Below are 27,202 nucleotides of genomic sequence, written 5' to 3'. Positions count from 1 at the left end.
GGTCTCTCACTACCTGGGGGGCAGGTTTCAGGACAGGATGGAGGCATCAGTGCCTGGGCCAGGAGCCCTTGGCACCCAGGGGGCTGATGGGCTGCCTCTGGAGGTTTCCCAAAGTGTGGGGGGGGGGTGTCTCCCATCCACTAGGGACTCCTGCAGGGATCCCCCATGGGGCACCCCCTATCTGGGGGTGGGGACCCATAAACCCCCCTCCCACCCCCACAAATATTGAGCCCCGGAAGGGCTGTGTGTGTGTGTGTGTGTGTGTGTGTGTGGCGAAGGATGTGACCTCACACCGGCTCCCGTTGCTAGGCTGCCGCCACGTGACCCAACACGGCGCAAAACTCCCCCCTCCCCCCCCGCAGCGGGAAGGGAAGGAAGAGAACGTTCCCGTGAGAACCCGGCGACAGAACGCCCGGGAGGAAGTCCCGCCCCTTCCGGCAGGGGACAACCAATGCGGGGCGGGCAAGGGGTCCGCGACGCGGTATTTAAATATCCCGAGGCGGGGAGCGGCGATTGGCGGGCGGGGCCGCGGCACCATGGGCAGCGCTGAGGAGAGAGGTGCGGGGGCGCGGGGGGAGGGGCACCCGTCCGCCCCCTCAGCGGCGGCCCCGCTCCCGGGCTTCTGGGGGCGGATCCGGTACGGGGAACCGGAGACGGGGCCACCAGGGCCCCGGGGGGGGTCGCCCGAGGCCACACCGTGCCGACCCGTCTCTCACGGGGGTGCTGAACCCTCCAGGGATGCCCCGCTGCAGGCTCTCCCGGCCTAGCATCCACCTCCCTGCCGTCGGGGTCGGGCTGCGTCGTTTCTAGGGCCTAGACCCTTCCCATGGGGAGCGGGGCAGGTAAAAACAGGGGAGAAATTAACAAAAACCCAGGATGGTAGGTGAGTAACAACAGATCCGGGGTCTGATGCACCCCCGGCCCCCCCACAACAAGTCGAGGGAGCCTGCAGATGCCAAACTGCCCGGAGACGTGAGCGGCGGGAAGACGAACGGTCAGAGACGGGCCTCTCGGATGTGCCAAAAAAACCAACAAACTTGTGGGCTCTTTTGGCACGTGTGCTCGGCACGAATGCTGCAAGCCCCCTTAAAGGGGAGGCCGCTGAGGACCTTTGTGGGACAACAAAAAAGAAAACGGGAACAGGGCTGAGGTCGGAAGTGAAGAACGAAGGGCGACCGAGCAGAGTGCATCGCCCCTCGGCGTCGAGGGCTGCCAGAGAGAGAGTGTGCTAAAGAAAACCTTGTGGCCTGTTGGGCATCGTGGACACTAAGGCTTCCTGGACGAGGGGGACACGTCAGTTAATGGCTTGGGACAGCAAAAAAGAAAATGGGAACGGGAGTGAGGTCGTAGGTTAATAACCGGGGCATCGGAAGGGGACACGGAGCAGAGCACGCCGCCGGCCAGTATTCGCTGCCCTGCAGAGGCACGGAGGGCTGTCGGAGATGGGACACGGGGCTAGGCGGACCGTTGGTCTGACCCGCTGTGGCACTTATGTGTTGAAGGGCAGCGAGTTTTGTAACCCGCCACATGCCAAACACAATCTTGCCCTTCCTCAGGCGTGTTCTGCAGCTCTAGGTGTTGCCTTTAAGCCAGGGGTGGGCAAAGTGTGGCCCGGGGGCTGGATGCAGCATTTAATCTGGCCTGTGGGGCCCCTAAAAAACTTAAAAAATGTAATGTTTATATGCCCTGGGCTGCCTGTCATGCAGCCCTCGGTTTGCCAAAACTCAGCAAGTGGCCCTCTGCCCAAAATAATTGCCCACCCCTGCTTTAAGCTAAAGCTAGCTTTGTTCATTCCCCCTCCCATGCCCATCCATCCCCCTCCCCTTTCTCGTCTCACTTGGCGCCACTGGAAGGCGGCATTTGTATTTCACAGCAGCGTCCATTGTTTGGGACTTGTTCGTCTCCTCCTCTTTGGAAACTGGCCAGAAATCAAACTGTACAATTTATACACAGTAACACTGCCATGGCTGAGAGGGAAAGAGCCGTTAGATCACTTATGATCTATACAGGATTCTCCTATTGAACTATTTGATTAAATGGAAACAAGAAGATGGAAAATCATTTTTAACAGTTCTGTAAAAATGTCTGTTCTTAAACAATGGGGGGGAAAAATCTCATTTCATAAGAGTCCCCTGATGTGGAGATTAAGATGAACTCACATCCTTTAAGTTTTATATTTGTTAGGCTATGAATTAGGACAGGTTATTGGAGAAAATTGCTGAGTGAATTGTAGATGTCTTTCAATATATGGCTTTTGAAAGGGTAGCAAGAAATTGGCTTCTATTCTCCATACCCTTTGTACATTTTCATTATACTCTATGGGAGTTTTGCATACGGAAGGTTTGCAGGAACAGTCCCATATACTTATCATCTATAATAGAAGTCCTTGTATTTAGCTTATATGAGTAAGTGTTCACGTTTCTTACTTCCCTGCTTATTGCTCCAAACTCCTGAAGAATTAACAATTGAGTAGTTAAATAATGGAATAAAAATCTTGGGGCAATGTTATTATGGGTGCCAGACCTTTTTTAAAGCCCTTCAGACATCATCATTTAATAAAAATGCCATACTCCTGCTCTCAGCTCCTACTAGATACTAAAACTGGCCAACTCGGATCCAAAAACATTATCCGATTTCAAGTTGACTATCAATTTTGTTTAGAAAATCGGATTCTATGGCAGAAAAATCTCAACTATATCCTACAAGTGAAAGTCTATCCCTGCCTGTTGTTTAATCATGGCTTCTTGAAGGCCAGGTTTTGATCCCTAAACCCTCCATGTTTCCATTGTGCATCAGTGAGAGAAAGTAAGGACTGCAGAATAGACCCTAAAAGCTGTTCATTTCCTTAATCGCACATCGGTAACTAAATTTAAGGGAACGCGGTGAAATTTCTGCATGAGCAATTTGCTGAGTCTTCCTAAGTCTCTTAAGACCTTAGAGCCCCTGGTTATGCAATCGGAAAATGGATTAGGTTTTGTTTCTTTAGCAAACAGATGCTAGCTAAATTGTTGTTTGAGCCTTCAGCTTGAAGTCTCCCTGCATCTCTGCATGCAGCCAGGCTTTGTTCTTTCCTATAGTTAACTGTCATTAACATGTTTAATTGTTTTTAATAGAATGGGTTGACATCGCCAATGATCTTCTAATGAAGTGTCACATAAATCTACACATAAAGAAGCTTTTAGAATGTGATGCCAATGTATTTGTTCATCTTTATGAATCAATTTTAGGAGAAAAAGTACCAGGTAGGAACACGGGTCCTATTACATCACTAATGTCCTAGCTGGACTATTTTCAAGTCTCTACAACTGTAGTACCAGTATAGGGAAAACAAATGCAGATTTTCTCGAGTTCTAGCAAGAAATTGTCAAAAAGTGGAAACAAGGAAGTGAAGACCAGTAGAAGGTTTACAGATGGTGGAGATGACTTTGTGTAACCTAATGTTAAGTTTGAAAAGTCCGATGTAAATTAGGCCTACTGCTCTCAGACCATGTTAACATTGGTTGGAAGCTTTACTTGCTTAATATGCATTAAAAATTAACGGGGCTTGTCAACCCTGGACTTTCAGACATGTTAGTTAGCTGACACATTTAATACCTCCCAGAGAGGGCCACTTCAGTAACAGGATTTACAAGTGAGGTTGCTAGGTACAGGCCAGCTGCCCTGGAGGTGCCTTTGATTACAAAAGCAACATATGCCTAAAATATGGAACATATGTTCAGTTCTATTCTCCTATTGATTTAGCTGGGATGTAAACCTTCTGATGCTGATTATATTACAGGATTTGGGAGATGATGTCAAACTGTTTTTCCTTTAAGTTTTAAGAAAGAACTTGCAAGAAACAAGGATTTCATAGGGTGATGTCTCTTACTCCAACAACCACAAAACATTCTTCATTGGGTTCTTGTGTTTTATATTTGAAAGCTTGTCTAACTATCCCAACTATGCAGTTGGTCCAGAAAAGATATCACTCTAAGAAATCTGTCCTTCTCGCTCAAATTTCTGGACCATCATGTCTAACACTAAGAAAAAACTATTGCCAGCAAAAACCAAAACAGGTGAAAAATGATTACAATAGAGCGAGCTGCTGTCCTTGTTCTGCTTCCTATGTTGTTTAAAACCTACATCCACTTTTCCTAAACAGCCAGTTCGTTAGTACTTGGTAGCTTGCCATATCAGTGCTACTTTTGTAACCCCATTGGTTTTGGCATAAATTGTGTGCATGTGTTTAAGGGTACTTCTTTAGTTTTCATGGATACGAAGAAAAATATTGATTGTGACCCAATAAAGCAGTTAGGTGTACATAAGATGTAAATTAGGAAAGCTTTGCTGGTGTAGCAATGCCAATGAAGGATGCATTGTTGTTCTTGCAATATTTTTGCCAGATAAAGCCCTAATGATGGTGTTGTGGTCTTTTGCTTGCTGAACAATTGTAGGTTATATTCTGCTGGCAAAGCTCCAATCTGTTGCTATAAGTTACACCTACATTAGGAAGATTTCCTAGTATAGCTACACTAGTACACTTTCCTGCACAGACTACTCCTGGAGCCTATGTATAGCTTAAACTAGGGGTGGCCAACCAATGCCATGGATGACACAAGTGGCATGGACAACCTCTGTGCATGGTGTATGACAGATCAGGGAGCAGACAGGCAGCCCAGCAGCAGGTAGGGCAGGAACCAGAAGACAGCAAGCAGGGAGCATAGGGCAGGAAGTGTTGGAAATTGGGCAGGGAGTTTGGAGTACAGAGCAGAAAGTAGAGCAGCAGACTGGGGAGAGGAAGAGGAATTGAGTGAGAAGCCTGCCAGAAAGGTTGGCCCCCGCTGGGTTAAATAATTCTTGTAAGACAGGCGTGGGCAATTATTTCGGGTGGAAGGCCAGGTACTGAGTTTTGGCAAGCCATCGAGGGCTGCATGACAGGCAGCCAGGGGCAGATAAATATTAATTTTCTAAATTTTTTATGGGCTCCGCGGGCCGGGTAGAATGGCCTGGCAGGCCGCATCTTGCCCACCTCTGCTGTAAGAGGTGACAACTGGTCCGTTTAGTCTCAGTGTGTTAAACACTTAAATAGAACTGGGATTGGCATTGATATTACATTCAGAGTGGGATTCGCAAAAGCGCTTAGCCTTAGCCTGTTGCCTGTTCAAATCAAACTCCTGGATTTAACAAGTGGCAAAGTTAGGCCAGTGCTTATTGTTTTGTGCTTATGTAAACTTGTTTTTTCTAGGGTAAACAAGTAATGTCAGGGGATTGTCCAAAGTACCTTTTAGAAAGGTGTTAGCTGGCAATCAGTTGAGTTGGAAACAAAATCCTGGTGAACACAAGCATATTCCAGTCTGATTTACCTTTTTGTTTTAAACTGGTTCCTGTAATGCTGGTTACAAATACAATGTCGAAGGCCTTAAAACAAAAAGAAATAAAGGTCAGGCCTCTCCATTTAAATTTTTTATTACTCAGAGCTAAAAGAGAAACACCATTATTTTGAGTTCAATTAATAATGAATGGCAGATGCCTCTGCATTATAAACTGTGGCTGTAGACCTGAAGTCTGTCTGGATCGTTCCATGCTTTCACTTATTATCTAATAGCGTCTCTCAACCAGGGTGTTGTGGCACCATGAATAACTGAGATCCTTCCAAGGAAGCAACACAAGTGTTAGCAGCTATTACATGTGCACATGATTCACAAGAATAAACCCAGAGATTTCAAATAGGACTCCATTGCATTAAAAACATTCTGCCTGTTATGGTTTTTCTGCATTCTTTGGAGCAGAAAATTTGGCCTTTTTTTTTTTTTTTCTTTCTTTTTCCCCCAATTCTCAAAAAATGGGTGAAAGCTAAGGGCTGGCATTTTCCAATGGGTGCTTTGAGTCTAAAAAGGTCAAGAACCACTGATCTCTTATGGTAACGACTGTGGGTAAGCTTGATTGTAAATCATGAAATGGATAGGCTAGTTGAGGTATGTATACAGCACAGCCTCCAATAAGCAATCTGTAATAGTCTATTGTCATTTCATTTTTTTCATAGACTACATAACTGCTCCCAGAACCCAAGAGGATGATGCACATAATGTACAAGCAGTGATAGATTCTCTAGCACTGGACTATTTGCAAGTTAGCTTGTCACATATCACCGGTGAGTACTCAGTTATCAAAAGATGCTTGTTTGTAAAATATATTTCTACAGAAGGCTTACCTTTAAAATATTGTAAGGACCTGATCTTGCAGAATCTGTTTCCCTGTTTGCATGCATGTTTAAGTGTGCTAAAAAAGGGGGGTTTGCTATATAAAAAAAAACAAACACAATAGATCATTGGTGTAGGGAGCAAGTCAAGAATTTATGGATGACAGCAAAGCAGTTAGTTAATTTTGGGTGTTGTGGATTGGAGAATGGAAAAATATTCAGCATAGTAATAAATGGTGCTGAGACTATTAGGTTACTGGTGTTAAAACAAAGCTTGAAACTGCTGTTTTGGTTGAGATTCCCAACTATTCCAAAAGAAAAACAGCAATTTTAATGTTGTTGTCTGCATCATGTCACTCTCCCACCCAGCTGGAGCAATATTATGGTTGGCAATATCAGACTGTTGAGAGCTTTACCCCGCTCACCTTGGAAACTGTAGAAGCAGCCTGGTGCATGTCCTTGGAGGGTACAGTTGCCATACTTGGCAACCAGGATGAACTTGCACTAATAGAATTAAAAAACAAACAGAACAAGATGAGCTGCTAGTTTACTGGTACATAAATTCAGTTTGACTCTTCAAACTATAAAACATTAAAGGGAGAAATAAAACACATGATCACAATTCTCTTTAAATGTACACGTTGACTAATCAAAGTGTCAAATGATTATTTTTTGCTTTGCTATTTAATGTTAAATTCTGATTTATTCCCCCCCCCCCAACACACACACACCAGTATTACATGCATTACAAAGGCTATATATTGAAACAATCAAAATGTAAAATTCCCTGTTGGAGTTCTTTCATTTTTGTTCCCACCCGGGACCAGTTTATTATTAAATATGTATTTTGGAGACATGACATAAAAACAGGTCACTTACTAGTAACAGTACTAACATCATAAGTGCTCTGGATTCTGGAATAATGATGAACTACTTCAGAAGGTACACTGGTGTCTACCAAGACTTTTTTGTTTTACTGAGATTAATTTGCTTTTAAGGGGACTTCAGTATCGTTTGCCATTCAAAACTGAAGCCTGCACCGCAAGTATTAATTCTGCATCAGCCAGGAATAAGATTACGTATAAGCGTATATCTAATGAATGGTGCTTTGCACTCTCTCTCAAGGACCATCTCTTGGTCACAGGTTGGCATGAGTATTGCAGGGGGGTTTTGTTTGTTTTTGTTTCGTTTTGTTTTTTTAACTCCTACAGCCTGGCTTCCCAGTTCAATGACTGGTCCAGGCAGTAGCAGACAGGAGAACAGAGTTATCAAACATGCCTGAAAACTGAAGACGGTAATTCTGGATTGACCACGATGCTACCTGCTCAAGCATCCATGATAAAACTAAATATCTCAACATGCTGCAATAATAGATTTTCCATTTTACCTCAGTAGCAACTTGATGAACAGCTTGGGCGTGTCCAGATGAGCGGGAATGTTTGTTTCCCCGGGGACAAGTAGCAGCAGCACATCTTGTGCCGCTGCTACTTGTATCCTGGGAATCTAGTGGCAAGTTAGCCCAGGTACGGTAGGGGAGCCTGGGGCCAGCAACTGGGCTGGCCCCAGCAGCCTTACCTGGGGTCCTCTGGGAGCTGCAGCCCCAACAGGAAGTCTGGCTGGTAGTTGGAGCATGGCTCCAGCTGGCCAGGCTCTAGTTTTGGGCGATGCGCTGCTGCCATGTGCACTGCCTCTTCTTCTTTTTTTTTGTGTGGGTTTTTGGACCTCGGGATCTCCCAGGGTCAAGCCCCGCCCTGCCCCTCCCCTCCTCCTGCTGTAAAGTAGCAGCACGGGGAATGGTTGCACACGCAGTCTGCAGCACCAAATACCTCATGTCCACGCTCATCTGGACATGCCCCTTCTGACTTTCACTGGAAAATTAATGCAGTCTGTTTACAAGGAGGCTTGGTAGTCTGCTCCATGAGAACAAATACAATGTTAACTAGGCTAAGCTTTAAGTTTTTGTAATGGAAAGTTGAGTTTCAGGATGTTTGCCACTGACCTTAAAATATGCTACAGAATCATCCTTGCAGCAGTGACCAAAACATGTAATCCCAGCCACGTTGCTCCTGAGCCAATTGACATCTGAACAAGAATCTGAGCAGCCTTCCCAGAAAGTTCTTGGTTTTGACTGACTTCTGCATGTTTTTCTCTTCTGAAACTGTAGTGACTAATTTATAACAAACAACTTCTGTTAAGGGGAGAACATTGTGAAGGGGGAGAGAGAATCTATCAGAAATCTGTTAGAAATATTTGATGGCCTGCTGGAATATCTTACAGAAGTCAGTGAAGCTTCTTCTCAGAGCGGTGGTGAGTGGAGAGATAACTAACAAAACATCTCAGTTCTAAAGACTGTGTGCTGTTTCTTATTTTGTCTGCATTCCTCTAGTGTTATCATTAAGGTAGGAAAGCTGAGAGTGACATTCTGACCTCATACGTGCACAATTCTGTGTGCCTAGAAAAAGGGCACACCTTCAAGTAAATTCCATGTTATTCTTCTCCCTTCACCCCCTGCTTCACCACCGCATTCAGCTTTATAATTGTGAAGGAATCTTTAGCCATTTAATAACATGCTCAAATGAAAGTTTTGTAAAACCTTGTTAGACAACACTGAAGTCAACAGAAGCACCTCCCATACAGCAGGCTTCTGTTGGGATGCAAACTATCCAAGCAGCATTTTGTAATCCAAACAGCGCAAGGAAGGGCTCTTGAAGTAGGGCTAGAGACTGAAACAATGCATTTCAGTTGTCCAAACTGAACTTGCACACTGGTTCATTTAATTCCAACATGGAACAGAAAAAAGTGACATTTCTTAGTTTAGCAACACATCAGAATTAAAAAAAACCCGAAATTGAATATCTTTAAAAAATTGTGACAGTGCCTACTTCCTTTAATGCAGTATCCTTTCATGGAAAAATCTTCCTGGCAATTTGTACTGTGCTATGGGAAAGGGCTATTACATTCCCACCCCCCCTGCCGAGAGAAGCCTCTTTAGATTAAGCATCATGGAGGAAGTTACAGTCAAAGGAACTTCTGACCTAATATTTAAAAACTGTTCAGTGCAAGCTTTATGAAGGAAGTTGCAATTTGTGACATTAGATTTATTATTTTTGGATCTCTAGAACAGGTGCACTAGATGACTTGCATTCTTCTAACAGATGTATGTAGTTTTCCTGGAAACTAACTAATGTATTTTGATTATAAATAGATGAGCCTGACATGCTAATTAACAATGACATTCAAAGTACACCTCAAGAGCAACTGGAAGATGATGCTGAGGAATCCATGCCAATACAAAAACTCCCATCAGTTGTGGGGTAAGAGTGGATGATTTTGCTTTAAAGTTCTGTTAGTATAACAAAGTTCTTTCATACTTGAAACATCGAAACATTTGTTTTATGCAAGTACCAAATACACTCAGCCCAAGTGTCAAATGGAATGATTTGCCTCTTCCATTAGCTGGGTAGGAACATACATAAAACTAGATCCAATCTTTGTATTTGCACTGCAAACCCAGAGACAGCTTGCCCAAGTGAATCTTTCTATCTTTGAATCTTGCAGTACTGAGTCTTTATAGCATCTAGTTAAGTTTAAAGTGTGTTGATTCAGTACATGCTTTCTTACTTTTAAATCACTTCATTTTAGTTGCATTTAGAAGTCATTGAAAATAAGTTTAGTTAAACTTGTGGGAACTAATCACAGTTCTAAAAACTAAAGTGCCAACTAACTGGAGATTAAAAGGGTTGATATTCTTTTGTAGCTCCATCTTGTGGCCTAACAAAGCAAAGATTTGTGCAGGCAAACTTACTCTGTGTTCTGCTTAGATCATCCCAATCAGAGATTTCTATTCCATCTTGGGAAGTTGAAGGATCAGAATCTACCAGTGAATTAATTAAGCTTGGGGACACTGCATGTTCACTTTCGTTAAGGGAAGAAGGTGAGTTCAAAAACTAAATACATCTTTAGGGCTATTCTGTGGGGACAGAATTCTAACCATCTGCATTAGCAGAAGTACTTAATATTTAATTATACCAAGGAATTGTGGTGAGCACACATGTACAGCAAAAAATATTGTATTTGTGAAGGTAAAACGTTTAAGGGCAAAAGAAGCTTTACTTCACTGAACTGGAACAAGCTCTGGGACAGAGGGGGAGTCTATTGGCATAAAGTACATAGCACCACCATGAGACAGCAGAAATTTAGATACAAGAGAGGATTTCACTTGCTGTCTTTACCTAACACCAGTGGATTTGTAAGCAGAGGTGCTTAGAAAATGGGTTTCTTTTTTTCTTCTTATTTCACATAAGATGGTATGATACCAATATTCACTTACTAAGATAGCGGTCCTGCTGTGTTCCTATGGAGTTCAGGGTTTCCAGACTTGATGACTAATCTATTCCTTCAGGTTCTAATGTTGTTTTATTGGGCTTAAAATAAATGCTGTACTAGACTCAGTTCAGCATGGCCTGGGACAATGTTTGTGTCTTTGTTATCACAAGAGAAGCAGCAATATCCAAGACTGATATAATAAAGTAGTGATGAATCATTCTTTAGGCCAACACTTAACAGTTTCAGAATTGCTGAGACTTCTCATCTAAAGAGGCTTAGATGACTCGGGGAACTAGTAATGGAAGGCACTTCAGTGTGGTCCTTGCCAAGGAGTAGTACCAGCATTGGGAAACTTTTTTGGCAAAGCAAATGCCTGAATAGAAGCTAGACACATTAATCTTGTCCTTGGTGCTGGTAGCTGAGCACATAGGTGGACAAATATGTTTAAAGGTTTTCCTAAAATTCCCGTACCTTTTGTAATTGCTTCTTGTAACATAATACTGTCCCTGTAACAATATGGATTAACTCCTAGTCAGTTCAGTGTGAAAACTGTCTAAATGTAGCTGATGCTAAAGATGTCTAATTTTTAAGCCACCTAAATCCGCTTTCAAAAATGCCCGTTCCAGGGTTCCAGCTCCCTGAACTATTGCCTGCGGAGACAGGGGTCTCCAAGGAGGCCAAAGAACCTGAGAGTGCTCATGTGGCATTACCGAGTCAACCCTCAACTAGCAGAATAGCACTTGTAAGAGAGAGGAAAGGTTGGTGAGAGTCTAATTTATTGGTCGGCTTACTTAGAAATTCCTTAAGCCTTCCTAGTTCTTGGAAGGCAGTGTTCATTCTCATAGCCATAAGATTGAGAATGGAAACACAGTATCTAGCAAAGACATATATATTATCTTTTATTTAGATCTTCATGGGTTTTCCTTAATGTGCCATGGGAGGGAGAGTTGTTGGTTTTCGCAGAGTTACTTGCTGATTTCTGAGGTTTTGGAGATCTTACTGTGGCAGTACCAAGCCAGATGCCAGTGTTTCAAATCGGACCTTTTTTTTTTTTTTTTTTTTTTTTTTTTTAAGTAGTTCCTTTTACCCACAATCCAAATTCTACAGGATCTGGAAAAGATTAAAGCTAATAGTAACTTCATATATGTAACATCCAGAATAAGGGAGGAATATTGCACACATCCAAAGTAGACTGAAAAAAATGTCCAGTTGGCATTTTGGTTAGAGGTTTACTAGTGCATCTCTTCATATTTGTCTTCAAGGATCAGCAGAATCTGTTCATTCCACTGAATTTCACAAAGAGAGTTTGAGTTCCAGTGCTAAAAAGCTTGGGGAGCCCATTCGCCCAGCCATTCCTTTGCAACCACCATATCAGCCATCTGAGCCCAGGCCCCATTATCCCATAGGAAGGGAATACCAGAGCCCAGGAAGACAGTCAGCAGCTCTGGCCAGTAGTCAAACAATTAAAACTCCTGCTGTAAGTGACAACCTCTTACTTGATTTTATTAGTTAATGCCTTCTGTTTGTGTTCTAAGCCTTTCTTTACTGCATTTGCAATTATTGGAGTTAATTAACTGAATATCACTGGGTTTGACGTGATGAGAACTTTCCGTCTGGACAGACTTATTTCAGAAGTGGTTTAAACTAGCTTAAGACATTCCTGTTCTGAAAAAGGTGTACCCAGGCATGACATCCATCAGGAATAGCTATTTAGCTTTAATGTTTATAAGCCACCATAATTTGAATTGATTTCTAACGTGTAGAATAATAGCCTTAGTTTCTCAAGCAGAAAGAATTGCTTTATTAGTTTTGTTTTTTTGTTTGTTTTTTCCTTCTCTCTCCAGTCTGCAGAATCATGTAGACAGGAATCTGAAACTAGTTCTGGGAACACTTCTGTGTCAGGGATCACCTGTGGTAAGAATAAGTCTTGCTTTGTATTAAACTACACTAAATGCGATGTCATATATTGGTGCTTATTGACATTGCAGAAAAGAAACTTGGCAAACCTTAAATACCTCATTTTGGCCGATTTAAAACATTTCCTGAAGTTACATTTCTTATAACAAGATACAAATACATGACTACATAAATGTCCCTCCCAAAAAAGGAAAACAGGTAACATTTTGAAGCAGATGCATACTACCGGGATGAAAAACTTTGATGCTCACCTGCCTTTGGTCCACAATCCATTTAAGATTTGTATATGCTACATAAATACTCACTGCTGACAAAGGCTGTAGTTGAATCGGTGCTAAACACAGATTAGTTGTGAATGTGGTGAAAGACAAATGGTGTTACATGCCAGGAGGAAAAGAGAAATTTAGAACTTCCTATTTGCACACGTTTCCAGAAAATAAGTAGCAGAAGTTAGTTTTTTTTTGTTGTCCTAGAGATGCTTGTTATCCTTGCTGTTTCCATAGCACCAACCTTCGGTATTTCCTAAAATCCAAATCAAGGAATTATAATTTACCAAAAACAGCATCAAAATGGTAGCATGCCATAGTAAAGACTTGCTGAATTGTCTAGTCAACATTTTACACTGGATGCAACATTGTATAGTTTATGCTGGGGCCCGTGCCTTGTGCATTTGTTTTTACAAATCACCAAGCACATTTGAGCACTGTATACAGAATGTTGTAATCTAATACATTTCTATTGTAGATTTTCCAGCTGGAGATAAGATGGTCTCAGAAGATGATGAGCTAAATGGTGATGAGGGTGCAGCAAAGGTAATTGTGGCAGGACTAGTTTAAATCTGTGTACAGGGTCATGGATTTTTGGCATTTCCACTTGGGAAAATGAAGCATCTCAACTTGTTTCCAGCCCTTCTCATTTCAAAAGCTTTGTGGATGTGACCTGATGCTGAGCTGCCTTCCTCTGAAAGCTGGCAGATGATAAATGGAATCAACTCAGGACCTACAGAAGGTCGGAAGATTCCATTGCACCCAAAGAGCCTGCAGGAGACAAGCCAGCTCAGCAGGAGAAATTTGCTCTAAATCACTTCACAGGGCTCTGATGAGTATTGCCAGATATGTCTGAAATCATTTTGGGCTGGTAAGAAACATGAAACAATTTGGCCAAAACTGGGAATATGGAAAGAAAAGTTCCGGGCTGAAAGCATGACTAGGACTTTCAAAATTAAGTGGACTTCCCTTGTAACTTAATCCACCATGCTTCACTGCAAGTTTTACTATAATCAGCTTGGTTACACATCAGTTAGAATCTTTTACCCTCAGCCACCACAAGGGGTACTCACAGGACTTGCTGTTTGTCCCCTTCAGGCGCTTCCTACAACTCTTTCACATTTGCTGTGGCAGAGCTGGAGGAAATGTTAATGTACAAAGGGACAGGCTGAAGTACAGCAGTTAAAACTGACAGCAGGTCATAAGAGGGAATAATTTTTTTCTCATACTAAAATTAATGGCTAATTACATTAGACAACTTTGTTGACATCTACATGATTGTTGCTGGACATTTCAGTTAACACCTTGCAGAGCTGAACGTGGAATTTCACACCTCTGAGTGTTGTAGTCTCTCTCACTTATGCCACCATAACATTTGACCAGGTCACATGGAACTTGAAGTTTTGTCAGATTTAATTCATGTTTGATTTCACTCAACACTTGGTGTCCTTTCCCTATTGAAGAATCTGGAAGAATAATCCTACTCATTTCCTTGATCTTGGGATTCAAGCTTTACATCCAGACAGATTCTATTGGATGTTCCTCTCTATTTCTAAAGCGTTATTTAAATGGAACTTAAGGCATATTTGAGGCTTTCAGTTAAAATTCTCAGAGCTTCACTTTCCATTTTCCAGGATCTTGGTGTATATGCAACATCTACGTCCACTTCTCACTTACACCATGACATTTCATCATGCACCCAACAGACGACATCAAAAGCATTAACCCCAAAACCTGAAACAAAGAGTCTGTCTGATGTTGAGAGGCAAGTTGGTTTTCTGGTTTTGAATAAGTTGTTGAGGCTTATAATGTTCATTCTTCTTTTTATAAGGGTAATTAATTCCAGAACTGCTGGTCAGAATACAGCCAGAGCTGGTTGGTGGTGGTGTTAGCTTTTAATGAAGACCCGGAGTTTTTTTACTTCCTTTAACAAAGGGTTTAAGTCTTTTTTTTTCCACAAAGCTTGCATTTATATTACTCCTTATGCATTGCAGGTTTAAGTTACTCTGTATTATGTAGTGTCGGCCTTAGGAACAAAAGCTATGTGCACGTGTTTCTGTTCTGGCAGATATGAGAGTTCCACCCCCGATTCGCTTGGGGAAGAGCCTCTCTTCCGCAGAAGGGCAAAGGGGAAGTTATCCGAGCAGGAGCTGGAGGAAGTGTCAGAGAAGCTCTCGCGCAGGTTAAATGAACTAGATTTAGTAAGTAGGAATTAATTCTTGATATGTTTCTCAGAACTGAACCAGCCTTGTAACAACAATTTAGGGAACATGAAAATCTAGGATATTTGATTAGTCTTGCTAAGATTAATAGATAAATTTAAGTTAGAGGCTTAGTATCTCCCTTATTTCTAATGTAAAATGATGGACAATATTGCAGAACGTCTTAACATTACTTCATCCAAGGCAAAAGACTGGGGTGATATTTTTGTGCTAACAGTCATGATAAAGTTCTGTCTTGTTCAGAAGATACTTGGATTACTAATATTTGGATATAGCACCTGTTGATGCTCAGGTCTTGTGTAACTGTTAAATTTATATTAACACATCTTTTGCTTAGCTTGATATTTCTACAAGATTTCAATTGAATGTTACCAGTGAAATGCAAATGAGCATTTCTAAAAAAAAAAGGAAGCCCATAATTGGTAGCCCTAGGTCTTGTCAGGTAGTTCTAGACTTTGAGGATGAACAGTTGAAGCTAACGAGAATATCTAATGAACAGATGTTAAAGAGAGCTTTGGGTGAGCGCAGTAGGGAGGAGGAGCTGACAGATGAAGACAGATTGTCTCAGCACAGTGACAGTGTCATGGATTACCGGAGGAGGATACTTCACCCAGGTAAAAATCCCAAGCATACTATTCAATGAGTGCTTTTTTTCCCCCTCTATATTTAAGTTCATAACAAACCAACTCTATAAATAATTTACTATGGAGGTTATATATCTGCGGTTACATTTAAAAAATGTAAGTGGGCAGTAGGCATAAGGAAATAAAATCCTAATAACTGGAGTAGTATTAAGATTTAGCTATTTAAGTATTTACCTCCTATGATGAAGCTTTGCTAGTTAGAAAGACAACACAAAATGAGTTCAGAGCGTTCTTAATGCACTGACCACGCTGAAGGAAGCATTAGGCGCACGGAAACATGGGCCTATTGACTGGAACAAACATGGCCATGTTTGTTATTTCTTATAAACAGTATGTGTATTAAGCTATATAATAAGATAGCTCTTGTCAGGTGAGTGCTGATGATAATGTTGTTACCCTGGCATACTCAGATGACTGCCTTAACATTGGCATATGTTAGTCCAGTCCACGAATGCAAGATCAAACTGTTGTATAAATGCTGTATTTTTTACATTGCAAACTTGCCTAGGTAGGCCATAATTTTGAAAAATGTTTTCACTGCCTCTTCCTTCTGTCATGTAGTATTTTCTGGCACACTTGGCTTGACACACAGCTGTCATGTCCTCCAGGAGGGACCAACAGCTTGGGGCAGAGAACTTGAAAAATTAAGTGTCTTTTTGGGTTTTTTTTAAATTTAAATTGTTTTCTGTCCTAAATGTTATTCCTTTTTGTTTGTTGAGAGCATGTGATGCATTTTCTGGATTTTGTTTTGGATTTAGTATTTTTGGTACTTGCTATCACAGCAGTCATCTGTTTTACAGGCACTCCATGTCCAAAAAAAAATACCAGGCCACGGTCCCTTTCTCCATCCCCACCTCCATCCAGGTATCTACATCCCTCAGCGTTTGAAGATGCACTTCAGAGAGATGCAAGAGGCCAGATGGGGCAGATGCGCAGGCAATTTCAAAAGGAACAGGATTACAGGAGAAGGAAAGCAAAGGTAACTATTCTTGTGTTGTAGTCACTTGGTCATGAGCCCTGAGAAACTCCACACATCCTCAGCACCACACTGTTCCATTCTGTCAAACAACAACAGCTTTTTGAACCATGTGCAGAACAGGAAAAACTGGGAACTGAAGGACTTGCTGGTCCATTCACTACTGATCAGGAATATAAAACCTGCAGGGCATCTTGTGTCAAGCACTCTCCTCTGCTATTACAGAGAGAGTCATATTCTATAATACACTGAACAAGTTCTATTCTTCATTTATAAGGATACTAAACAAGCTCAGACCCAAAGCTGAACCTTGATGAATTCTACAAGTTGCTTCCTTTTAGCTCAGTGGTTCCACTTTCAGTATTACCCATTGTTTCCCCTTTCAATAGTTCCTTATATACCTCAATTCTTCTGCTAAGGCACACGTTTCCCATTTTCACTTATTTCCCATGTGGTACCATGTCAAATGCTTTATTAAAGTCAAATGGATGACATCTATTGCATTTCCTTTTATTTAAATCAGTATTATTATTTTTAAAAAATGCCGGATTTGTCTGGCATGCGCTTTACCTGTGGGAAAACCCATAACGTGTTTAACTCATGGACACTAGTTATTTTTCCTTGAAAATTGTGTTAAAGCCTTGGATACTATTGAGGACAGACTGGATCATTTCTCCCCTTTCTTAAATAGTGCGCCACGCTTGCACTTCTCCAATTCTACAGAACCACCGGAGATGCCGTAGGTCTACCAGAAATGTTTGCTTTCAGACCTGCAATTTCACCAGCCAGTTCTTACAGAGTTCTGGGATTATCCTTCCCCATCTTCTCCAGCTGCATTACATCAAGACCTTTGAGCTTTGCTTTCACCTCAATTGTAACTTCCATTTTCACATCCTCATTGCCCATTAACCATCGTACATTTGCCATATATTCCATAACTTTTCTTACTTTTCCTAAGTTTTCAATAAAGGTAATTGCTATTTAGCCCATACCTAAATTATCCTTAATCTCTACCTCTGTTCTTTTCTTCTCTCCTCACAGCTGAATACTCTTACTGCTTTTAATATCCTTTGCAGGGACTAACTTACGTTGACTCCTGGCAGTTTTATTTCATCCCTATGCTTTTTGATTTCCAAGATGTAGCTTTTTTTGCTGAGTAATCGTTTGTATTTCCATTCCTTATTTCTGATGTGGCTATTCATCTGGAGGCGTTCCCTGTTATTTTTTTCCCCTTTCTCGGAATACAAATTCCAGATTGGTTTTGTACCTTTTGACTTGAAAGAAATTCCAGACTTTGCCTACGTTTGTGTCCCTGAGCTACTGGTACCATTGATTTTACTAACTGGTTTCCTTAGTTCATTAAAACTTCCCCTCAGCTATAAGCCTGTTTTTGTTCCTCCTCCTTCCCAGTAATTCAGATCAAATAAAAAGTTAGTGATTGCTTGATGCAAGGTTATTTTTAACTTGATCCAGCTCTTCTGTGGTGGGATTCTTTCTTACTAAAGAAAAGGCTTGAAGAGTATCTCCTTTCATTGGCTTACTAAGTGTCGGGTAAAGAAGTCTACTGTATCCAGGAATAGTTATGTCCTGCTGTTAGCTCCTGTTCTGTGGTCGGAAGATTTAGTCTCCTAGGAAAGAATTTTTTAGGGTGATAGCTTTTATTGTACCAGCTATGTAGTTGGGGTAAAGCTAGACAAACTCCTAGGAAACTCTTCTTGGTAGTTCACTTAACATGGCCACAGATAGTGTTGTCAATCGTTAAATTGTGTAGACGGCTATTGATTACCGTATCACAACTAACACTACACTGATTTAAGACTTGGTTCAGGCATCCTAAAACAATAAGGCACAGTTGTTCACAGTTCATTACTTTATTTAGAGGTGTGTTCAGCCTGTAAAGTTGTTTGCACCTCATTAAGGCTTGTTAATTTTTTGTTCAGAGCCCTGTTAGATACAATGGGCTAACCAAGCACTTACACCGCTTCCACCCCCCCCACCCCATGATCTACATGCAGCTGGAAAAAAGAAAAGCAAGCTCCCAGGCTTAGAAAAAAGCAGTATGTGTTGGGCAGTTTCCCAACTGAAAACCAAGCTGGCAATATGCAGCTTGGACCATAATTCTTTAAGAACACCAGAAGTTTCTTAGCTACATTGAAATCTAACCCTGGCTTCTACAGTGGATCTTATAACACCTGCTCCAAATTAAGTTTTGTCCTAAACAAAACTTATCTCTACTATCCTTTTAAATTAGTTTCATGTTAACATACAATCTGTCTTTATTTCTAGCTTTCCTAAACAGCAGAGATCCTTAACTACCTGTATAGCAGGTATTGAAGCATGGTATTCTCCCTTGTTATTCCTAGAATAAACAGGTTTCACATTCTGCACCAGGAGTCAGTCCTCCCTTTTGTTATCATATTCCTCCTGTAACTACATAAAACACTTCAGTTGCCTCTTATTTACCTGCAGTTCCTTAGCTAGATTAGGCCACAGCATTTTCACCACCTGACTTTCTCCCCGCTGTTCATCCCTGTCCAGTAATATTCCCTCTATTTGTTAGAATATCGATATTTACATAAAACTTTGTTCTTTCTGTATAAATAGGTTAGTACAAACTGTGTGAACTGTGGAGTTTAATTAGCTCAAGTGTCCAGACATGACCAGAGCTTTGCTGTTAGCAGAAAACCATACAGGGAAGTCAGAAAAGATGCATTAGCTTTCTCTATCAATTGACTAGTTTCTGTGATGAGTTTGCTTAGTGTATTTTCCTATAATATTTTTTGGCTGTTTAGAAGAGAGAGAAAGCTACGACAGTATCTCTTACCTTCATCAGTCCTGACTGGTGCTCAAGTTTCCTCTCTTGATTGGGTGAATGATAAGATGTTCCAGCTGAAACCAAACACCTTTTGGGGGTAAAACAAATCAGCCAGAAAGCAGAAAACCTCTTCTATATTGTCCTGTCCTCAGCATCTTTTCCTTTTTCTCAGAAATTCACCTTTCATACAGGACTTTTTTTTTTTTTTTTTTTTTTTTGCTCAGTTCTTCCCCAGCATTTTTCCAAGGCTTCCTTTGCAGGCTTATTCCTTGACATCTCTCCCTTTAGTTAGGATCAGTACTCACCTTAAAATAACCCCCTCCTTAGCAGAGAGACTCTTAACAAACCCTTCCAACTCCCTGACCATCCTCAAACTGAGGAAAACAGCTCTTTTATACCCAGCATGCTTGGGCCACAAGCCACAGAAATCCTCTTCTTTGACAGAGGCTGTGTGGCAGTATAAGGGATCAGAAATTTTAAGGGCCCGAGCTCGTTCTGTGACAGCCACTACAGCTTAAAGAGTTCTCATCCTTAAGAAGGAAGACCTCAAACTGTAATCTTTCCAAATGGACTGATATCCTCAAGATGAGCCTAGCTTACAAATGTATAGATGGCAAAGAGCTCAGTCCTTTCTTGCTTTGTATGCAATGCAAAAATAGTTTATTTGACATTTTGTTCTGAGGATATTTTTTCACGAGTTTGAACATGAAAATTTGCATCTGTTGCAAATTTTCTATTTAGCAGAACTCGTCTATATTGCTGGGATCACAGCACCTGAACACTTTGCATGCAAAATGAAGAACACTATAACTGCTCCTAGACTATTTTTTGAGGTCCCTAAATTAGATTACCTTCTTGCAGTAAGGTCCTACTTGTGCGTGTGGATGGCCCATCAGGTGATGGTTCCAGTTTTTTAGGCCAGTTTGTGTAAACCAGTGCCCATGTTGTAAGAGTCATTCCTCTTAAGGGGGAAAGGTTTGAAAAGCAAGATTTTTTGCAGCATTTCTTAAAGAGGGTCTGATTTGTAAATTTGCTTAGCTGCCTCTGGAATTTGGTTCATAGCCACATCATTTGACCGAGTGACCTACAGCTGTCATGTGCTGAATCCTTGACTTTGTGCTACGCACTGTCCTGGAGGAGTGCAGCTGTTTTGAGCTTGGATTTAAAAATTATTACTTTTGATATAGCTGGGCTTTATTCCACTTGTTATTTATGATCAGGGCCCAGTGTCTTCTGCTACCTTCTCACATGCCCAGAAACCAGCAAAGGAGCTTTTGGTGAGCAGAGGCAGCAACAAATGCATGCATCAGGACCAGAGCAATCCCAGTGACCTATTGCAAATAGGCCTTTCAAATCCTTTCCTATTTGATACAGCAGAAGAGCAAGTCCTATGTCTTGCTGCTCAGTGACTTGTTAACTTGCACTGTATGTGCACCATCCAGTTTTCCCACTCACAAATGTGCAGAGGCCTTGCATCCAGTCAGAGCAGGTCTCAGCTGTGGTGTGACAGACCTCAGCTGTGAAATGCACCTTGTCAGAGCCCCACAGGCTGGTAGTTGTGCACCTCTGGTTTGGATCATCAAGGACAGTTCCTTATCTGGGAAATGATAAGCTTCCTAGTAAGCTAGAAATGAAGGAAGCCCCTCTGACATGAGCAAGTTTTGTGTACGACTTCCTTTGAGGAGATCATCCAGCTTGTTTACAAAAAAATATATACATGTCAAATCCTCTCATCTTGATTTTTTTTTTCTAGCTGATGACTAAAGCGTATGAAGATGAGTTAAGAATTTATGAAGCTAGAGAGAGACTCGAACTCTCCAAACTAAGAGCAAAAGCTAAGGAAAAGGTAAGTGAAGCATTAAGAAAAAGACTAAATGGCATATTAAAGTATCTAAAGGTTACTGTCCATACCTGCTATCCCAGCTATGCGGACAAGGCTTTTCAGCATTATTCTAGGAAAATGACGCTCCTCATTTCAGACAGTGCTTTAACTCTCAGCATAACTGATACACTTCTGTCAGCTTACACTGTTTAGGGGTCACTGGCCAGTAGCATTTCTCAGGGTGGGTTGCATTGGGAGGGGGAAGAAAGAAGGACATGTAAAGGCTCAGCTTTCCTCCAAGAAAGATGCCTTGGGGATGGCTCAAAACAGCAAATCGGGATTCTGGCATTGTTTCCTCTGGTAAGATACTTGACAAAGTCAGTCTGGTAGATAGGTGGCTAGCTCTACTGTGGTGCTAGGAATTAGAGGAACAGCACTAGCACCATGCATTGCTTAAGTGACCTCTCCAAGAGCTCTGGGTAGCAAGGGACATGCAAAGATCCAGGGAGAAAACTCAGCAAGAAAATAGGTTTCTCAGCAACTGACAGATTGGCACGTACCCCGAGTTACTTGAACAGCTCGGATCCTCCAACGCAGTACACAGTTTGTACTGCGCTGTCACTGCAACGCGGGGGTAAAGTTGTGTAAACAAGATTCAGATTGGCGCGGGGTGGTTCCCTAGTGCTGTACATCTGGCAGGGGCTCTCTTGGCAGTTGCAGCTTGCGTGGCAAGAGGGAACATGGCTGGAATGCTTGCATGCTGTGCCAATTGGGGCTGTGTTTTCAGTCCTTTTGGCCACTGCAGGTGCAGATTAGAGCAGTTCATAAGCTGTTGTGAAGGGCACAGGACAAACAGGCATGGAGCAGTGCTGTGATCAGGGCTGTGCAAGCAAAAGCTTATACATCATGCCTGTTCTGCCTTCAGTGGATTTTATCCCAGCTGGAGGATCCAGCCCAATACATCCGCCTAAAGACAAACTGGTGTTAAATTCTGCTTTCCAAACAATGTGAACTAACACTCCTCTCCCTCTCATACCTGTTCTCCATCTGTTTTACATCTGCTCCTAAGGAACGAGAATACAAAGAAAACATATTTAAAGAACCTCCAAAAATGCCTCGGCCAGTGAAAGTTTATTCTAGAAAACCCACACCTCAGAATCCCAAACACAGCCAGTGGATTCCAAGAGGAGGCTATGCGAAGCCAAAGAAAGCAGCTCCAAGTAAGAACCACAAAACTGTACTTGGTGGAAAACTGGCATCCATTGAAAGCATGTGCTGAGCTTCAAGAATAAAGGCATCAGGCCAATGTATACCCGTCAGCTGTAGCGTTTTTCCCTCTTATGACCTCCATATGTCTGGATTTTTGTAAGGGAAGATACTTTTAAGTTGACGTAAACTGCTGATGCACAAGTCAACCCGTGACCCATCTGTTACCTTCTTAAAATCTCCTGAAGTTGTTCCCATTACTGCTGCTCCCTGACTTGCTCCTCCTAAGTTTCAGCCTCAGCCTTTTCTTGCATTTAAGGGTTTCTCAGTTTTTTAATGGGAGCTCAGAGCAGAGCCAGGTAGCAAGGCACCTGCAGCTGTGCTTGCCCAGGTAACGCTGGGATCTGCATCATGTCATCTTTTCTTACCTGGTATGTAGTAGGTATGGAAAGTGACCGGTGTCATGGCACTAGTGCTGCCACCAGTCCCAAGCTGAGACCAGTCAACGCTCAGACTACAGGCCAGGTTCTAGCTTGTGCATTCATGGTCCTGCAGTGAATCCCTGGCCTGAATGGCACCCACCCTCTCCTCGTTTCCACTGTGTTGGAGGGGTACTTATGCCAATAGTATGAGTAGTGAATGTGTGCTTCGTACAGCCTCTGCATCATGAAGAGTCCAGCTCATTCACATGCACACTTCAAAGCCATGGGAACTCCAGGGGTAGTCAGTCCTAGACCTACTACCCTGCTGTGTTCTTCCTAGTGAAGCTGAGGATAAAAAAAATAACTTGCTTGACATGGAATTCAGCTGTGGCATTTTGCCCCCAGCATAGCTGCATGGCATAATTTTAAATTGCTTGTGGACAATGAGGAGCAGTAATAGGGAAGTCACTGGAATTCTGAACCATTTGAAAAGGGAAGGGGGCGGCTGATTAATTTGAAAACAAGAAGGGCATCTCCAAGAGGAAGATATAAAGGGCATCTCCAAGAGGAAGAAGGCCAGAGAGAATCATGTACGGCCATTTCCTTGGGTGTTGTGAAAACACACCATTTATGTCTTAAACCAGGGGTGGGCAAAATGTGGGCTGGATGCGGCACGCCAGGCCTTTTCATCCAGCCTGTGGGGCCCCTAAAAAAAAATTAGAAATTAATATTTATCTGCCCCTGACTGCCTGTCACGTGGCCCTTGATGGTTTGCCAAAAACTCAGTAAGCAGCCCTCCGCCCGAAATAATTGCCTGCCTTGTCTTAAACGGATAAGAGTGCTACCATCATAGTAACATGGCACATGAGGAGCTCACTGCCTACATCTCTCACTTTCCCTTGCAGTGAAAGTAAAGGATGATGATCTCTTGCCTCTGCTATTGGAAGAGTTTCCCCACCTGCATATTTCCCACCACACCCTGAACAAAATGTGGCAGCAACAGCTTGCACAGATTGAACGATTTAAGTCGTCTTCTGGCACAGAGAGATCAAGATTGAAACTCCAAAATGAAGTGAGTACCTGCCCTGCTCCCCCTGCAGTCACCTGACTGTCAGCCTGGACAGTGCTTCTACACAAGGTAACACTTGTCTCAGGATGACTTCATTATGCAGTCACATCCAGCCACTTCCCTTGATGCTGTATAAGGTATTGGGAGACCTGGAGAAGGTGTGAAGCAGCACCATCCTAGTGTTACCTTAGTATCCATTTGGACTTTATTTAAGTTAAATCTCCTATTTCAAAGATGGCCTGACTGCATCTCCTCTAGGCACCAGAGTTGATCATATCTCACTGCCCCTCCCTGGATAGGCAGATGGTCTCATTCCAGGGCTTAGAAGCTGCACAGGCTCACTTGATGAGTGTTGCGATAAACTGCAGGGAAACTCCTTGTTTTTAATGTTGCAGCTTCAGATTAGAATAGGGGTGGGCAACTATTTGGGTGGGAGGGCCACTTAATTTGTTTTGGTGAACTATTGATGGCCAGGTGTGGGGGAGGTTGGGGCATGTACTTGCCGCCTAGTGGAACCGTAGCAGCTCATCGCAGTGGGCAGGACAGCTACTCAGCATGCTGCATCGTGCTCTGTGGGGGCCTGGCTGCCAGCGGCTGTAGTGCCAGGACCGCACAACAGCAGTGCCAACAGGAAGCTGGGCAAGAGGGCAGAGGCATCTCCTTGCTGTCCAGCCTGGCCCCAACTGCAGCAGAGTGGAGTGACACAGGGTGCAGCCCTCCCACTCAGGCTCCCAGCAGGCTGGATAGGATTAGTTGGCAGGCTGGATATGGCCCGCAGGCTGGGTTTTTTCGTCCACCTCTGCTGTAGAATCTCCAGCAGTTCTGCCTTGTTGGACACGTTTTTCCATGACCATAATTGTACTAGCCCCTGGAGTATGTAAGTCAACACTCAGTTCCTCTCTGGGAAGGAGGGAGTGCACTATAAAAGGAGGCAGGACTTCGTAGATAATGTAGGTGTGTGACCATCAGGACACATGGGTGCAGTTCTTGGCTGTAATAATGACCTTGTTTGCTGGTTTCTCCACTTGCAACATGAGATTGATACTTGCTCACCTCTGTAAAGCTTCTCTAAATGAAGACAGAGTGACTAATTTAAAAGATCTTCCTGACATTGAAGCTGGCTAACTCCTTGGTCAGGAAGTTGCACAGTGCTAAAGAACTTTATAGACCTTGGACAGAGAGACCACTAGTGTGGCTGTGTTAGAAATTCTCCCTCTGTCCTGCAAAAAAGAAAAATGCCTTTTTTTTTTTTTTTTTTTTTACTCTCAGGTAGAAGAAGCTCTGAAGAAGCGTGACCTCCTTGCTGAAATTATTAAGAAGGATCAAGATCACAACAAGAGACTGGTATGTTGTCACACAACATCACATTTTGCCTGGCAGCTTAGCCAAAAAGACTGTCACTGTTGGCCCACAGGGAGAGAGCGCTGCCCCTGGAGCAGCTATCAAAGGCTCCACCTCTGCCTGTTTGCTGTCTGTGGCCACGGAGGCAGTGGGTGATGATGGGAGTCTGAGCTTGCTTTTTACATGTCACTGCTTAACATGAAGCAACAAACAGTAAGCAAGTCCCAAGGACATATGGGAGGGACAGAACTCTCCATAAGAGTTAGTCTAGTTATAAACTCTTGCAATGCTAGATAATGCATGGAAATGCTGCATCCTAAATTATATAGCATTGAATGGTACAGTGGTGATTTCAGTACCTAGCCATGAATGCAAAAGCAGGTTTGGAAGAGAGAGTAGTTCTTCAACATTGATTTATTTAGAAAAACTCTATACAAAACCCTGCTCAAATCCTCACTGCTGAGGAAATTCCAGTGCTCTTTTGCCTATCCCTCTCTCTGCTTAGCAAGAGTTTAAGCAGCGCATCCATCGACAGAAGTGGACCCAGAACAAAACAAGAGAGAAACGTCAGCAAATTGCTCGAGCCAAGAAGTACTATGAAGACTACCGTGTCCAACTGCGTGCCAGAATGATGCGGGCAAGGACGCGGGAAGAAAGGGTATGTAAAAGGCGCTTGTTCTGGAGGAGAATAATTCATGTGTTGATAAGAGACTGGCACTCAGTAAGCATCTTTTCCACTTGACTTTATGGTGTCAGCATTTAAAAAAAACGGTACCAGTTGCTAAAAGCCAAGTTAAGTAAATGGAGCACAGTCCTGGGAGGTGAAAAATAACTACATATAGGCCACGTCACCTCCTATAGTTGGGTCCCAGATGGTATTTATAGACCTTGGACAGAGATGCATGCAGTAAAAACATCAAGTCAGTGCAGTTTATGTTTTAGGGTTTTTTAGCGCGTTTAACCCTTGGGGACCTTTTCATGGTAATCTGTGGGATTTTGTAAGGGAAAAGGAGAGACTTCTGTAGTTATTAACTGGGAGGGGAAAGCAGGGTATTTTTTCTAAAATTGAACATGAAAAGTGGGGTTCATTTAATCAGATCTGCAAATCGGAACAATACAACGTTTAAAACATCATATCCAGGCTTTTTACCAGAAAGCATCTATCAGAATACCCTCAGGCTTGTGGGCTGTACTTTAACCACCTTCAATCCTTGGCAGATATTTAAAAACCTGTTTGAAGAAGGCTTAGAGATTCAGAAGCAAAGGCTAGAGGAGCTGAGAGCTTACGCTAAAGAGAAGCGTGCTGAGCAAAAAAGAGTACATCAAAATGAACTGGAGTCCATGGAGAACTACTACAAAGATCAGGTAGGCTCCACTTGCGTCTCATATGACCTGCACATTATCCGTTTTTCTGAATTTGTTCTGACCCCAATGTTGTTTCTTAGTTTTCAATGCTAGCAGAAGCTGTGTCTCGAGAACATCAGGAAATCAAAACCAGAGAGAGAACTCAAGCAAAAGTAAGTGTTTTCAGTTCTTCTTGCAAATGGTTTCTTGTTCTGAGCTTGAGCTAATCTCAATATTCTTTTCAGAAGCTACAGAAAACAAAGAGGGAGGTGAGATCAAAGGTGGAAAAGGAAATTCAGCAGCTGCAGACTATGATCACTCAAGATGATGATGATACTTTCTTTCGAGAGCTGGAAGCAGAACGACTGAAATCCAGACTTCAGATGGCTTCCTTTCAGTACAGCAAAAACCATTTCTTGTAACACTTAGGCAATTACCTGTCAGTGCAGTTGCTTTCTGGCCATGGTGCTGTTGAATTTGTTAGGGAATTGCCATAGCTGGAGGATGGTGACCACTGTGCTGTAAAGCATCCAGCTCGTCTTGTTTACAATGTTGGAGGCACGATGCCATCTATGTGTCAGTAGCTGGGACTCTTGAGCACTTTTTTACTGTAACACTTGAATAAAGTTTAAACTATTGCTTAACTACTTTAAA

At 42.5% G+C, this 27,202-nt stretch overlaps 1 protein-coding gene across 5 annotated transcripts; it reads left to right on the top strand.

Moving 5' to 3' along the window:
* Positions 1-379: 379 nt before the first annotated feature.
* On the top strand, positions 380-27,202 carry CEP95 (centrosomal protein 95). 5 transcript variants are annotated; one of them, XM_019494265.2, is made up of 22 exons: positions 380-481; positions 3,114-3,242; positions 6,023-6,130; positions 8,375-8,485; positions 9,384-9,492; positions 10,000-10,112; positions 11,131-11,262; positions 11,767-11,981; positions 12,349-12,418; positions 13,166-13,233; positions 14,322-14,452; positions 14,756-14,888; positions 15,409-15,523; positions 16,354-16,532; positions 21,098-21,190; positions 22,236-22,386; positions 23,700-23,866; positions 25,133-25,207; positions 25,710-25,862; positions 26,423-26,569; positions 26,650-26,721; positions 26,794-27,202. In XM_019494265.2, exons 2-22 carry the CDS (start codon positions 3,143-3,145, stop codon positions 26,968-26,970), a joined length of 2,619 nt encoding a protein of 872 aa, XP_019349810.1. In that variant the 5' UTR covers positions 380-481; positions 3,114-3,142; the 3' UTR covers positions 26,971-27,202. The 5 variants fall into 5 exon arrangements, with proteins under 5 accessions (XP_019349810.1, XP_059588037.1, XP_006271275.1 ...); XM_059732054.1 differs by having other exon boundaries at positions 475-558; positions 26,797-27,202; XM_006271213.4 differs by having other exon boundaries at positions 475-558.

Source organism: Alligator mississippiensis, chromosome 8, assembly GCF_030867095.1.
Source record: "Alligator mississippiensis isolate rAllMis1 chromosome 8, rAllMis1, whole genome shotgun sequence".
Taxonomy (NCBI): Eukaryota; Metazoa; Chordata; order Crocodylia; family Alligatoridae; genus Alligator; species Alligator mississippiensis.
This window is presented reverse-complemented; position numbering and strand designations above follow the sequence as displayed.

What these genes read in the sequence shown, in the direction of transcription:
- CEP95 (XM_006271213.4), top strand. Translation starts at nt 537, where the DNA reads ATGGGCAGCGCTGAGGAGAGAG. An exon ending in TTTAGGAGAAAAAGTACCAG is followed by an intron (nt 3,243 to 6,022) that starts GTAGGAACACGG and finishes TTTTTTTCATAG; the next exon opens with ACTACATAACTGCTCCCAGA. An exon ending in AAGATCACAACAAGAGACTG is followed by an intron (nt 25,208 to 25,709) that starts GTATGTTGTCAC and finishes CTCTCTGCTTAG; the next exon opens with CAAGAGTTTAAGCAGCGCAT.